The 15,803-nt window shown below is 37.1% G+C and overlaps 1 protein-coding gene across 3 annotated transcripts in view; it reads right to left on the bottom strand.

Annotated features, from left to right (window-relative positions):
- Positions 1-12,466, bottom strand: part of LOC126091858 (uncharacterized) — a 60,063-nt gene extending 47,597 nt beyond the window's left edge. For all 3 annotated transcript variants that reach the window (XM_049907134.1, XM_049907132.1, XM_049907133.1), the window contains exon 1: positions 12,317-12,466. Coding sequence is in view for 1 of the 3 variants with exons in the window: in XM_049907133.1 (XP_049763090.1) it covers positions 12,317-12,422 (106 nt within the window). In the remaining 2 variants the exon portion in view is untranslated. The remainder of the gene's footprint in view (positions 1-12,316) is intronic.
- Between the last annotated feature and the right edge of the window lie 3,337 nt (positions 12,467-15,803).

Raw genomic sequence — 15,803 nt, 5'->3', positions numbered from 1 at the left:
CAGCCATTGAAATACAGTGAGTTATGTTCAGGTGCAGGCTGTGCAGAGGGTGGTCTACTTTTCTTTTCCCACAGTTTGGTGGCGAGTACTCAGTGTGCTGAGGGTGTCACATAGGTCTTCACAGACAGGAACTACCCCACACACCTAGTCCGCAAACAGATTTCCCGTGCCATTTCCCCTCACAACCCCAATCCACCCACCACCTCCAAAATTCAGCCACAGAGGAGTGTTCTCTTCGCCACCCAGTACCACCCTGGACTGGAACAACTGAACCACATCCTTCGCCAGGGCTTTGATTACCTATCATTGTGCCCTGAAATGAGGGACATCCTGCCCAAGATACTTCCCACCCCTCCTAAAGTGGTGTTCTGTCGTCCATCCAAGCTCCACAGTATCCTAAATCAGCCGTATGCCACTCCCAATCCCAACCCCTTGCCACCAGGATCATACCCCTGTGGAAGACCCGGGCACAAAACCTGCCAAAGCCACCCACTCAGCACTACCTATTCCAGTCCTGCAACAGATTTTTCCTACCGCATCAAGGGCTGGGCCTCCTGTGAAAGCAGCCCTATCACATACCAGGTCAACTGCAACCATTGCACAGCTTTTGATACCGGTATGACCACCAATCAGCTGTCCACCAGAACGAACAGCCATCACCAAACTGTGACCAAGGGCAAAGCTGACGCCCAGTGGCACAACATGCAGCAGAACATAGCAGATCCCCACCCTCCAGCAAGACGCTTAGCACAATATGCTATGGCATAAATATACTTGTTAGGTGTACAACAAAATAAACACTAAAAAATGTGTGCTATGCCCAAGCAGAATTACTGTTGTGATATGGGATAATTTTTTGGAGAAATTTGCCAACAAGCAAAAGCTGTTTCATAGCACAGAAGAGGATCACTTGGGCAACTGACAATACCCCATCCAGAAATTCTTGCAAACCCCTTTCTAACGCACTCCAGATACTACCACAACCATGCATGTCCATTCTTGAGATAATTACATACATTAAGAAAATCTCAGAAACTAAAAACCACTTAGTATGTACAAATCAAGCAGTCCATGCACGACACCACGCAAAAATCAAACTTCCACAGTGAACATCAAAACAACTCACAAAATGGACTACTGGATACTGGCAAAAAACTGTACAATAAACTTCCCCGCCACATCAAGGAAATAAAGGGAACACAAAAATTCAAAGTGACTATCATACTGTAAATCAGTATCTGTTAACATAAATTTAAATCATTTCCTTCGGTACATGAATGTCTATTGACATAAATTTAAATTATTTTCTTTATTGTATTATGTACCTGAAACTGCTTTTTTACCTGTTATAGTATATATTAGGTGGTACTATGATATATTAATATATATTTTATTTCAATGATTTACTGTACAGTATCATGTGCTTAAATTACTATCAGTTTAATAAGTCACAGCTGCAAAATACTAACGCGAATTCTTTACAGACGAATGGAAAAACTGGTAGAAGCCGACCTCGGGGAAGATCAGTTTGGATTCCGTAGAAATATTGGAACACGTGAGGCAATACTGACCTTACGACTTCTCTTAGAAGAAAGATTAAGGAAAGGCAAACCTACATTTCTAGCATTTGTAGACTTACAGAAAGCTTTTGACAATGGTGACTGGAATACTCTCTTTCAAATTCTAAAGGTGGCAGGGGTAAAATACAGGGAGCGAAAGGGTATTTACAATTTGTACAGAAACCAAATGGCAGTTATAAGAGTCGAGGGGGCATGAAAGGGAAGCAGTGGTCGGGAAGGGAGTGAGACAGGGTTGTAGCCTCTCCCTGATGTTATTCAATCTGTATACTGAGCAAGCAGTAAAGGAAAGAAAAGAAGAATTCGGAATAGGCATTAAAATCCATGGAGAAGAAATAAAAACTTTGAGGTTCGCCAATGACACTGTAATTCTATCAGAGACAGCAAAGGACTTGGAAGAGCAGTTGAATGGAATTGATAGTGTCTTGAAAGGATGATATAAGATGAACATCAACAAAAGTAAAACGAGGATAATGGAATGTAGTCGAATTAAGTCGGGTGGTGCTGAGGGAATTAGATTAGGAAACGAGACACTTAAAGTAGTAAAGGAGTTTTGCTATTTGGGGAGCAAAATAACTGATGATTGTCAAAGTAGAGAAGATATAAAATGTAGACTGGCAATGGCAAGGAAAGCATTTCTGAAGAAGAGAAATTTATTAAAATCGAGTATAGATTTAAGTGTCAGGAAGTCGTTTCTGAAAGTATTTGTATGGAGTGTAGCCATGTATGGAAGTGAAACATGGACGATAAATAGTTTGGACAAGAAGAGAATAGAAGCTTTCGAAATGTGGTGCTACAGAAGAATGCTGAAGATTAGATGGGTAGATCACATAACTAATGATGAAGTATTGAATAGAATTGGGAAGAAGAGGAGTATGTGGCACAACTTGACAAAAAGAAGGGACCGGTTAGTAGGACATGTTCTGAGGCATCGAGGGATCACAAATTTAGCATTGGAGGGCAGTGTGGAGGGTAAAAATCATGGAGGTAGACCAAGAGATGAATACACTAAGCAGATTCAGAAGGATGTGGGTTGCAGTAAGTACTGGGAGATGAAGAAGCTTGCACAGGATAGGGTAGCACGGAGAGCTGCATCAAACCAGTCTCAGGACTGAAGACCACAACAACAACATTGAATCAATGTTACCGTTGCATAACATGTATTTAAAATTTTGTACTAATGTACAAAGTAGGCTATATCCCATATAAATGGAAATTTAAATATTTCTTAAAAACAAAATCTTCAAAAATTTTCAAAAACCTGTATATAATGCTTCAAATTATTGTTAACTAATTCAATAAATATGAAAGTGGGCCTCTGATGGACTTACACCTTTACAAAATTTCGACACTTCTCATTTCACAAAAAAGGGCATTTTTGTAAAACTTATATATTTAACTGGACATATACATAATTTACCAGCAAAATTTTTCATAAATTTATTTGTAATATGTTTAAAATGTCACTAGTGACTGATGAGTGATTATTTTATCAGAAGTACTAAAACTAAGTTTTTTAATACAATTGTAATCTGTAACTGTAATTAGTAAGATTACCAAACTGGAATAGAAATTCCCACTATTGATTCCAACAATCATAAATAGCTAACTGCTATTATTGTAGCTGCCCAGGTTTTGCTATGCCAGTTTAAGGTCAAGCAATCTGTAACTGTGAATCTGGGGCTGTTAAGATTCAGTTGCTTCAAACCTTTAAGTCTTCATGCTGACTTAATAACAAAATCATTCACCGAAAAACAGAAAGACTAAGACATGTGACTGAATGGATGGGTAACAAGTTTCCCTATATCCCAAAGGTATCAAAAATGTGTGCTAATTGTACGAAGCAGACTGGCTCATAAAATAATGAGTGTAGAAAAATTTTCAGATGATGAGGAAACAAGCTTTGGTCCTCCACCTTCAGCTATTCTGGAGACACTAAATACATGTTTCTTCAGCAATTAGGAGTGTCCCCTGTACATAGTAGAAAACTTCAGATGAAACAGTATTCCACTGAAAACCACTACTGAGTTATCCCTTACAAAACAATTATTTGCTAACGCACAAGATTCCTCAGAAAACGAATGTGAGTCATTGGAACAGTCTGCAATATGTAACCTGAAAGGTAGTTTTTCTTCAAGTAGTAGGAAAAAGAAAGTAATGCTACTAACATGTTTGCCTGAATCTTTTAGTATTAGGAAGATAATGCATGAACTCAATGCTCCCAACCAGGGTACACCAGGCAAAAAGGCTTTTGAAGGAAAGAGGTATATTAGAAAGTCCTGAGCAAAAACCGGGAAGGAATCCGTTACAAGAGGTTGTGCAATTATTTTTATGAAAGTGACGAAATAAGTAAAATAGTACCAGGGAAGAAAGACTGTAGCTGTGAAGGGGGAAGATGGAGATAGAACAGTAATATCTAAAAGACTGTTTTGGGCAATTTAAAAGAAGCATTCAACAGTTTCAAAGCTAAATTTCCTATAATGAAGACTGGGTTTTGTAAATTTGCAGAAATGCACCCAAAACACTACATTTTAAATAGTCATAGTGGGACACACTCAGTATGTGTTTGCACTACACATCAAAATGTCAAACTAATGATAGAAAACACTAAACTCGGTATCTTAACCATTGGAGAATTGGCCTGTCACAAACACTGTTTGGTAAAAGTGCTGTGCAACCCAACATCATTCCACCGCATTATAGGAAACTGCAGTTCTTGCCCAGGAAGTTACCCAACAAAAGGAACACAATAAAGTGCATTAAATGGTAATTTGGTTGAAAATACTTCTCGACCTTAGGTTTCAGTAGACAGAAGCAATTTAGAAATCATGCAGAAGACCTCAGAGCTCACTGAATTATTTTCTGAGAAACTAACCACACTAATACTTCATGACTTTCTAGCAAAGCTCTTTTCTAAATGAGATCAAGGAAAACTTTGATGAGGATGAATGTGTTGTTATATGTGACTTCTCTGAGAATTACACACTTTTGTGGTCCACGATGAGGCCCCAGGTTGTCATTCGACAAGTGATCATGCCACAGCGCTCCCCCCCCCCCCCCCCCCTCTCTCCGTAGTGTATTACAAAAGAGAGAACAAAACGGAGCACATGAGTTATGTCAATTTCTAAATGTCTAGGGTCGACCGAAGCATCCGATCCCACCCGTCGGCTTTGACCCGTGACGTAAGGTGGTGGTTGTGTGTGACGTCACGACGGCGCGTATTCAGTTTGTGAGAGTGGCGTGTTTGCAGGTGTCTTTTGATGCAATCGATGGTGCTCTCTGGTGGTGTGTTAGGTGATGTTTTTGGTTTAGTTTGTGAGTGTGGCGTCGTGTGTGAATTTTGGTAAATTGCTTTTCTTATGTCTTTGGTAGGTATGGATATGACTGGCAGGGTCAACAGTTTTCGGTTGTCTGCTATGACGGGGGACAGTGCGTTGTCTCTAATAAAATTTCTTCAACTATTCAGATTTTTGGAGTGAAGTGTTCAGTATGTCGCGAAGAAATGAGGCTTACTTAAAGTTCCGGCGTCTCAAACCAGGGACAGCTGTATGTGGAGATGTCGGAAGGATAACAGGTCAAGGGAAGTGGTCGACCCCAATGTGTGGCAGTGAATGTTGGTATTGGTATCGGAAGATGTTTTTGAGCTATATAGGTCATGGGAAGTGTCCAATTCCAGATGACATTGTGTTTAGTGGTATTTGGGGAGTTTTGTGATGTTGGTTTTTTTCGTCGTTTTGCGTGGTTTTGTATGGGGGTGAGTGTCTAAATTTGTTTATATATAGTTTGTCCCCACACAAAACCCCCCTATTTCCCGCGCTTGTCCCATTAGTGACATTAGGATTTTTGTGGAACGTGTGTTTGTTTGTTTTTCGATGTATTTTCGTCCTCATAATGTGTACGTAACGACTTTATATGTGCCATATTGGAATCGTTGTTTATGGTCGTTTCCGCCATATTTGTGACGTCATGGGTCAAAGCAGACGGGCGGGATTGGACGCTTCCGTATTTCCAATGTCTAGAGTGTAATACCATAATTTTCAAAAAAGCTAATTCAGTTTTTAAAAATGAAATTTCAGACTGATAGACAGATACTACTTTTCAGATGGCAGTGCAGCTTAGTATATGAATAAAAATTTTTTTGTAAACTTATGCTTCCACAACATAATGGCATTTATTTGACTCTGATCATGGAAAAGGACCCTGCGACGATGTCAGACGGAAAAGCAACTCCACAGAGGCCATATGACAACCACATTTTGATCGGGCAGTTAAAAGCATTACATTTATACATTTTGAATTTTAAGCACAAGAAGAGTACATTGAAACTAGAAAATTTCTGGATGAGCACTTTAGTCAATCTGTTTCCATAAAAGGAACACAGAAATGACATGCTTCTATACTGACTGCATCAAGTGAGTCAAAAATATTGATAAAGGCTTTTTCAAAGACCATGGTGTTAACGGAAGCGTCCGATTCCACCCGTATGCTTTGACCCACTACGTAAGGGTGGTGTGTCATTACGGCGTGGAGTTTATGAGTTGGAAGATGTCGTCTTCTTGTGTTTGATGGCACCGTGTGTGTGTGTGTGTGTGTGTGTGTGTGTGTGTGTGTGTGTGTGTGTGTGTGTGTGTGTTTTTTTCTGGGATGGCCAATCTTTTGCAGCACCAACATTTGTTGGTGGTAAGTAAATTTTTTTTGTCTATTTTTCTCAAGTTGTAATGTTTTTTGTATTTATTGTACATTGAATGTATGTTAATTTACATAGGGATGTTTGACTTTGAATTTTTGAGGTGTCGTGGTTTTGGTTTTGTTTTTCATAGTTGTAGGTGGTGGTTTTTTTCGTATCAACAGTTACGGTTGACCTATATAGGTCAAGGGAAATGACAAATTCCAATTTTCATTGTTTTATATGTAGGTATTGTTGTTTTAGTATCATCAGCTGTGGTCAAGGAAAATTTCTGATTCCAATTTTCATAGCTTTTACTGTAGGCATTGGTGGTTTGGTATCGTCAGCTGCGGTTCACCTATGTAGGTCAAGGGAAGTGTCCGATTCCTGTAGATTTTGTAAAGTTTTTGTTTAACGTTTTGTGTTTTTTGGGATGATGGTGTCTTTTTTACTGTTATATTTAGATTGTCCCCTTCCTAAAACCCCCAGTTTCCTGTGGCTGCCCCGTTAGTTTGATTCTATTTTTGGAATAAGATGTTATTGTTTGTTGCCGTGTGTATGTAGTGACATCATAGGCGCCATATTGGAGATACTTAGAATAGCCATTTCCGCCATATTGATGATGTCATGGGACAAAGCAGACGGGTGGAATCGGACACTTCCGTAATCCCTAGACCAAGGGCTCTATTGTTGAAACAGTTACAAAATCTCCAGAAAGATTGACTTTGAAAGATATTCATGGATATGTTTCTGTTGTCTGGGACAAGAAGTGGTTGTTGGATCAAACTGTAAAAACAAAAGAAGCATTTAACAAGAAGTTCTATCTTTAAACACAGACTGTTTAAATCAGGTTTTGCTACTGACATTTGGAATCTGTGTGTTAACATTAAATTTGAATGTATGCATAGATATATTAATAATAAATTATGTATATATCTGCTTAGATCTGTAAATTTTAAGCCTAAAAAAATTTCATTGTTAGGAAAATGTGAATTTTTGAAATTTTATAAGGATGTGAACCCACGACAGTCACTCTTTCTCACTTAGGGAATTAGTTAACAATAATATGAAGCATTACGTATAATTTTTTGAACCTTTGTGATGATGTCCAGTCGTGAAAAACGAAAGAAAAAATTCATCTCGAACCCATAGTGTGTTGTATATCATAGAAAACAACATGAAAAATAACATCTCTACCACTATTTTGGCTTAATTAGGGCAGTTACTAAGCAATTTGGGAAATACGGAAGCGTCCGATCCCGCCCGTCTGCTTTGACCCATGACGTCACAAATATGGCTGAAACAATAACAAACACACACACTTTCCACAAGAAGCCTAATGACACTAACGGGACAAGCGCGGGAAATGGGGTGTTTTGGGTGGGGGCAAACTAAATATAAACAAATTTAGACGCCTTGTGTAGCTACAACGTGTAAGTGAAGACAGCCATGCATGAGTACCCGCCCACCTCCCCAGGGGTCGTAACCCCTGCAACCCATAGAAGATAAAGATGCTTCAGTAGCTGATTAGTGTTTTTTGTCTCTTTAAAAAAAAAATCTCACGGGATAGAACGAACAGATCAGAAAGATAAATATAATAAACTAAAACAGAAATTGGAGGAAACAGATAATTAAAATAAGTAATAGGGTCGAGGCCCCAGTTATGGCCACATTAAGGGCAATTCGAGATACACCACATTTTTAGTATAGGAAGAAAGTATACGAATTACTTAAAAAAATTGTATCTATTGCTTCAAAGTCTACACATTACAACCATGTAAAAACAAATATTCTAAGTTACTTAACAAAAGCAGAAAAAAATATTGAAAAATAAATGGCGCATTTCCCCAGTTTTGGCCATGTTAACCCCACCTATGGCCAGTTGTTTCCCCACTTATGGCCACTTCATATTATAATAAAACTATGGCTAAAATAATTGTCAATCCATGTGCCAGAAAGTAATTTCTGCTTTATACAAGTATATAAGACAACAGACAACAAACATACATCAAATAGGTAAAAGGTACAGAAACTGAATGAACAGAAAAAAAAATTCATTAGGCAAAGAATTGTCCCAGTAATTACTTAAATCAATTTCCACACAAGTTTATTTCTCACGAGTATCAATGGAACCAGGGAACTTTGTTTTTAATGAACGTCCTTCTTGCATCAAGACTGGATCTGGCAGTTTCCCTATAATATCTTCACCCGTTATAGTCGAAACATCATTTGCAATGTATTCGAAACAAGTTTTCTGAACATTAGAACTTTTTAGGCACTGAATTTCATATTCAGAGTCAAAAAGCACTTTCAAAATTACAGATACATACTTAAAAATTGCAGGTCTTGTTCTTCTATTTCCTGTTAAACTAAATTTTACCAAAATAAAGTCCCCTACTTTCAAATTCTCACTCGAAGATAGTTTCACATTTTCTGGTATTTCATCTTCATCTCCTTCTACATAGTCATCGAAACTGCTTCCATTGTCCGTCCATTCTCGTTCCTCGGAAGAACTTGTTGGCCTATCACTTAACTCTTGTCTGTTTCTTGTTTTCCCCTTTTTTACGTGTGAGAATGCCAAGTGCTGCTCTTTGGACTTTAATTCCTTCATAGCTTTTCTCTTCCTTTTTTCCTGCTCCTTCTCCTGCTTCTCTTTTTCCTTCAGTTCATGATATTCCACCCACTTGTCACTAGTCACAACAGTGGGTGTATGTTCTTTCTTTCTCTTTGTGCCTCGTTGTTTAGGTTCTGGCCAAGTGATGACACTTTCAAAAACTGTTGCTAATGATTTTGGTGGTGTCACTTGGATACACACTGAAGATGGACTATGGTTGGATATTGGAGTAACTGAATTATGTGAAATACTGTTGAGGGTTGTTGATATATCTGCAGGAATAAGACTGTTGGTGGGTGTTGAAGGAATATCTGAATTGCGTGTTGAAAATATGTCAATATTATCAACATTTTGATTAAGTCTGTCTGCGTTTTGTGAAACATTCTCTGTTTGATTATCTTCAGAGGGAGGCGCTATGCTATCTGTCAGAATGTCATCAGTGTTACGACTAGCACCATGCATTTCAACCTCATCAGCTATTTTTCTCCAGAACTTTAAAAGTAATAATGCTTCTTGATTTCCTTCCCACTCATGATTGCTTCTCTTGGTTGCTCTGAACTCATCTAGAAGGACAGGATCAATTTGCTTTTCTATGTATGAGAAATGTCTCTGAAGTTCCTCATTTGTCTGAACTGTGGTTGAGGCTGGTATACTACGAACAACTATCTTGCTGTAATCTACATTGTTCACATTAAATGGAAACAGACCAGTGGCCCTGAAACCAGCACGAATATTTGCCACCATTTTAGGTTCTGTAATAATTTGTGACAGAACAGAAGGTACATCAGATTTTGAAATTTCAGTGCCATTATTTTCAAAACGCCATTTCTGAACAATCTTCTTCCACATTTTTTTCATAGGTCCAAAGACAGCTACATCTAATGGTTGCAAGATGTGTGTAGAATTGGGATGGAGAGCAACTAGAATGATCTGATTTTCCCTACAATATCGGCTCAAATGAAGTGTCAAATGAGAGCAGTGCCCATCTAAAAATATTACTACAGGCCGGGGAATTTCAGCTTCTTTCAAGAACGGATCAAATACATTTGTTATATACTCAAAAAAATTTTCACCTGTCATCCACCCATTTTCTGTTTTTCAAATGCCCCAGTTTGGAGGAGCTGCTTTCACCAATGATGCTGGAATCCTTGCATATTTGAACAGTGTTAAGGGAGGAGCAAATTTTCCAGCAGCATTCACTGCAAACAATGTAGTAACGTTATCTTTGTCAGAGTTACACGACTCTTCATAAACATGATGGCCACGAGGACCTATGATTAATTCCCTTTTAGGAGCCAGAAAAAAAGAAGTTTCATCCATATTAAAAATTCTATTTGGGTCATTTAACACATCCATATCATTTAAAGTGATGGATACTTCGTGAAACCAGTTTCTTATTTTCTCTTCTGTAACAGAACCTCTAGACCTATTGACATATTCTGCATGTTTTTGTGACAGAACCTTGTGCCTCTTAAGAAATCCATAATACCACTTTTTTCCAGGTCGATTGTTAGTAAATGTAGCCTTACAACTTTCCATATCTGCATTCTCAATAAGTTTGTGCACAGATGCACAGAGATTTTCTTTAGTAACTGGGAATCCCATGCTAGAACAGTCCAAAACCCAGTCCACCAATTTTTTTTCAATTTGTTCTCCTAAGACAGAATGTGGACCACAGTGCCCTGTAGATTCTTTTGGAGATACACCAGAAATTTTGTTTCTTAATGTTGTCCTTGGAACTTTGTACAACTTGCTTGCAGTAGCAACCTTCATTCCCTCATCAATAGCCTTTAGAGCATCTTTAACTTTGCTGGGAGAATACTGAAACTTCTTATTCTTTGGTTGACTCATTTTTCCTATAAATAATGCACAAAGATTTAGTTAAAGAATGTTGCATATTTGAATAGTGCCTATTGCATATTTTGTATCTTACAAGCATAGGTAAATTAGTATGATATGCCAAGACAATACTAACAATGAGGTATATATTGATATAAAAATACCAAAAATATTTTAATAAGCCTATTTAAATAAAATTAGCCTAGTGTAATGTAGGACAGAACACTAATATTGATGTTTTTGTATCAGTTTTTAGAAGTGGCCAAAACAGGATACATATATGTCTCCACTTATGGCCACATGCATGGCCATAACACGGAACCAGGGCTAAATATGGATCTGTTAATGGCCACATACTTTTGATAACATGTTTTTAGGCTGAGCGATATAAAACTTAAAAGAAATGAAAATATAATGTCTTATCTTACCTCTGAACAGATTAAGTTTCTTCTGATGTTTTATTTAAACATGTAAAATACAAAAAAACAGATCATGTGTTGCTTAAAGAAAACTTCTGCAAAACCCAGCTTCTGCAACACTGATCATTTCACAAAATGTTGTCTCCAAACAAAAACAGACAAAAGAATTATTATGTAGACAAATGAAGAGAGCCTTTCACAAAGTTTATAATAATCTATAGTAGAACTGGCTGGTATTCCAGAGAAGCTTAAAAATTAACCTTTGACATCAAGGTGGCCATAAGTGGGGTAGTGGCCAAAACTAGAGCCTTCACCCTAAGTGTTTTTAAATTTAAAAAAAAATCTCACGAGATAGAACGAACAGATCAGAAAAGTAAATAAAATAAGATAAAACAGAACTGGAGACGGCCACACTCAAACCAAACTCCGCGCCGTCATGACGTCACACGACAACACCCTTACGTCACGGGTCAAAGCCGGCGCGTGGGATCGGACGCTTCTGTCGACCCGCAATTTGAAATTATGGCAGTTTGGGGTGTTTTGGCGATTTTTGAAAAGTTTACATTCCCCATATTTTCAAAATAGGTCAACGGATTTTAAAAAAAATGGTATTTTTCTTAATCTATTGGTTATTAGGTTTACGACAAGTTTTATCAAAATCTGAAATGGTGAGTAAAACCACTGCGTTGATTTGATCCTGTGACTGTCCATATTTTTAAAACGTAATTTTCAAGTTTGCTAAAAGTTACAAATTTCTGTAGTCTACTTTTTCAAATTAAGGATGAAAAAATGCGTTAATCATATCTGGCAGTATTGTAAACAAGGTTTTCATTTTTAAAAAATTCAGACCTCTATCACTTGTGGTTCTTTTAATATAATGTTCCTTGATGTTTCCCTTCGAAACATTTTTACAAATACTCTCATTCTGAGAGTTCTGTATCACTTTAAAAAATCACAATAAAATCAAAATATTGTAGTTCTTGGGAAGTGTCTTGTGGGACTTCAACACATGTTTTTCAGAAAACTTTGAAGTGATGATATGACACATTCACTCTTGACATTTATGATTTAAGATGAAATCGCCAGAAACATATTTTTGCAGTACCAATTAAATAAATGAACATACAGGAGATTTATATACAGCCTCTACACATGTCATTACACTCTTCTGTTATTCGAGAAACAACGAAAGTTCACTTACGTGACACGAGGATGAGATCCTCATTTCCAGGAACAAGGTAACTACTGTCACTTACTATGTATTTGCAAACTTTGCACTGATATACTAGTAATGCTCCAGTTTCCATGACAGAAAACACCTACTTTTAATCACTCACAACACCACTTTCAAATTGTACTTGTAGGTTCGACGTTTGGCGCTCTTACAATATTTAAATTTTAAACGCACCAAGGAAGTTGAAATTGCACACAAAGATCTACGCTATGTAGCGGTAACAACGCCAAAGTGTCTTTCACAGACAACTGACATTATCGATTTGTTGGTAAAAGCGAGGTACTCAACAATTTTTTACCCGTCGCTCTCCTTTGCATCCCTGTTACCAGTAAAATGTTCTAACCACAGACTAGTTCCTCCGTATTGGTGATTTATAAAGTAGAGAGGTAACTTCACTTCAAGAAATTTATGAAGCAGAGATTCATTGGTAGACTGTGGTTTCGGCAAGTTAAAGCCTATAGCATAGCACCGGTTGTACAGTCTCCTGTTAGCAACCGCTTAAGCTCAGTTTCCGGAACAGCTCGAGTAACGAGTTGTACCAACCCGAAATAACGCCTAATAGAAGAATAAACTCGGGATAACTTGAACCGGTGATTTTTGGCCGGTTAGCGAGATTAACCGCGTAATAATTTTCAAGACGCCAGGAATAGAGACATGTAGTTGCAGACAGCAATGATGAGAATTTGAACTGTTCATGAGAATGTGGAAGGTGAAAAATGTGAGACGATACCGATTCCGAATTTATATCCAGATTTCACTTATCGAAGGAAGCCGTACTTCTTCTTTTCAATCTTGTAGAGAGAAACTGGAGGACATTACAGGGAGGTTAGACTATTTCTCTGTTTTCTGAAGTAATATTGTCTATTTGCAGTAGTACGCATTTGATTTCAGTACTTCGTGAATTCTGTCGTGTTATTTGTATAAATCGAGCACATAAAAAGGACGATTCGTACCAAAACAGTCTTATTTATCTGGCATATGTTACAATTCCTGCAGTAGTTGAGAGGACCGTTTCGTTATATTTAACAGTGCCTTAACAGACAACAAAATCTAAGAACCACACCAGTTATGGGCAATATTTATATTAACAGCTGTTTCAGTTTTTGGACAAAAACATTAATTTTTCACAGAACAAACCGTTTTGATAAAACAGTTGTATTCAAATTTCTTTCAGCAACATTACTTCAATAGTAGAAAACTTTGTTCCACTCCGTTTTCTATTAGGGATTACCTCCCCTTTTTTCATCAGCACAGCAGTGTCAGAACAACTTTCGCCATTTAGTGAAAATATTAGGATTACAGGCCCATTAATGCTTCAGAGCAACAACATTGTCTCCCACCTACCATTATTCACTGAAGCCTGTCAACTATCTGTGCTTGCTTAAGGTAAGTTTAATACAGTAAGATTAACAGGAAAACTAGTTTAAAAAAAAAGAAGAAGAAGACGAAGAAGGTGATGCCTCCTCAGCTGCAGAACATAACTATTGTGTTTGTGTTTCTCAATTATCAGTATTATCCACATAAATCCATCCAGATTTATCATAAAATAATTGCTATATATGTACATTGTAGGAGCAGAACAGGAATAAAGTTAATATCTACATAGTTGTAGCATGGAGACTGCTATGTTTTTATCGCTCCTTGAATTTCAAGTTATTTTCAGCGTCCTTTATTTCCGATTGTAGCTAGCTGAAGGTAACTTAAACTGAAATAGATTGCACTTTCGTGAAGCACTGTTTTTCTGAAACTGATGGCTTATTATGAGTGAATAATGTAACAAAATATTTAATAGTGTACTGATGTCCAGAGTTCACTCAGCCACATCAATAGCAGAAAATATTGTTCACTCTTATCTCCCACTGGGAGAACAACTTTTTATCATTTAGTGAATACTTCAGAGCAAACAAATTATACGCCATCTAGAATTATTCCTATAAACATATAAATTATTTGTGCTTACTCAAACTAAGTTTAACTGGAAACTCAGTCGTTTAAGAAAGCTCTGGAATGTGACTTGTTTTTCTTGGTATTAGTGTTATCCACATAACCACTTCCCTATTCATCATACAGTTATTGTTATTTGTGTGTCATAAGAACAGAGGTACTTGTCATTCAGTTAACTCGGAGCTTTTAGTTACTGAATCTACATAATCATAACAGTAAAGCAAGAGCTCATAGTTTTCAAATTTCTCTTGAATTTTCAAACAAATTGTCTCATGTCATTCTGTCTCTTTCTTTTAGAAATGACTCTGTTCCACCAATGAAGCAGCAACTACTGACACTCGTACATTTTTCCTTTGCTAATTTTTTTTCTGTCCATTGGAGACTTCATTGGTATTGGCAATGGGACAGCCAGTAGGATTATTAAAACGATATGTTTGACACTGGACAACATGCAGTTTTGTTAATTAGTTCAGTTATCTGATGTAATTAAGTGAAAATAAAATAAACAAATTAACATGGAATAATATACTTTTATTCTTAATACATGGCATTAATCATGAGACACATACATTTATCACTAAATACATACATGTATATAACAATAGACAATGAAAGGAAACACATAAAACAGTTATTATTTTCATGGCCACTGCAACTTCGGGCCCCACGCTTTAGGGCGACAGTTTCGCTGGCTCTTTACTATTTGCTTTGTTTTATTATTACTCACGTAACAACTAATATAAGAGATAAAATATGTTGCTACGAAAAGAGCCCGAAATACCTTTTAGTGATGCTGTGCTGTGACTTTCTTTGCATCATTAATTTTCAACAAAACAAAATAGATTATGTTCTTATTGTTCTGGATCTGGCTTTCTATTAAAGGAACATTATTTTTTTCGTAACTGTAACTCACCATAAAGTTCAACATATCTTCCTTACTTTATAGTTATTGAAAAGGTTAATGAAAATTATTCGTTATCAATACTGATGTTACAGCACGCAGTGATTGTTCAACATCAAAATTTTGCAGTGGATTTTTGTTAACAGTAAAACACCAATAATTACCACGACTAACACGAGAACATGAGACTATTGTCATAGAAAAAGATGTTTTTACTATAAGGTTTGCCAGACCAGAACTAGGCACAGCAAGATTTCTTTTATGTTATGGAGGTAATTATCTTTTTGCACTGTTAATAATATATTATCAGCAGCCCGCGTCAACCTGTAAAACACATCATAAAATCTGCTGCTCTGCTCTGCAATTCCGAAAGCTGAAAGAAATAATTTTACTTCACTATTACCTGTCCGCTTCTTTGCGGTATGACTGATTTCATTTAATGCAGTTTGAATGCGCCGCGGCAGCGGCTCGTTCGTTCGTAGCGCAGCTCTGCAACACGAATAATATTTAAATAACTGAAAATTTCTTAAAGGGATGGGATAAAATACCAGGCAAGCTTATTACAAATCATAATGCAAGGTTTCACTAAGTAACTCTATTCAAAACATT

Source organism: Schistocerca cancellata, chromosome 7, assembly GCF_023864275.1.
Source record: "Schistocerca cancellata isolate TAMUIC-IGC-003103 chromosome 7, iqSchCanc2.1, whole genome shotgun sequence".
NCBI classification, from domain to species: Eukaryota; Metazoa; Arthropoda; class Insecta; order Orthoptera; family Acrididae; genus Schistocerca; species Schistocerca cancellata.
Note: the sequence above shows the minus strand (reverse complement) of the source record. Positions and strands in the feature narration are given on the sequence as shown.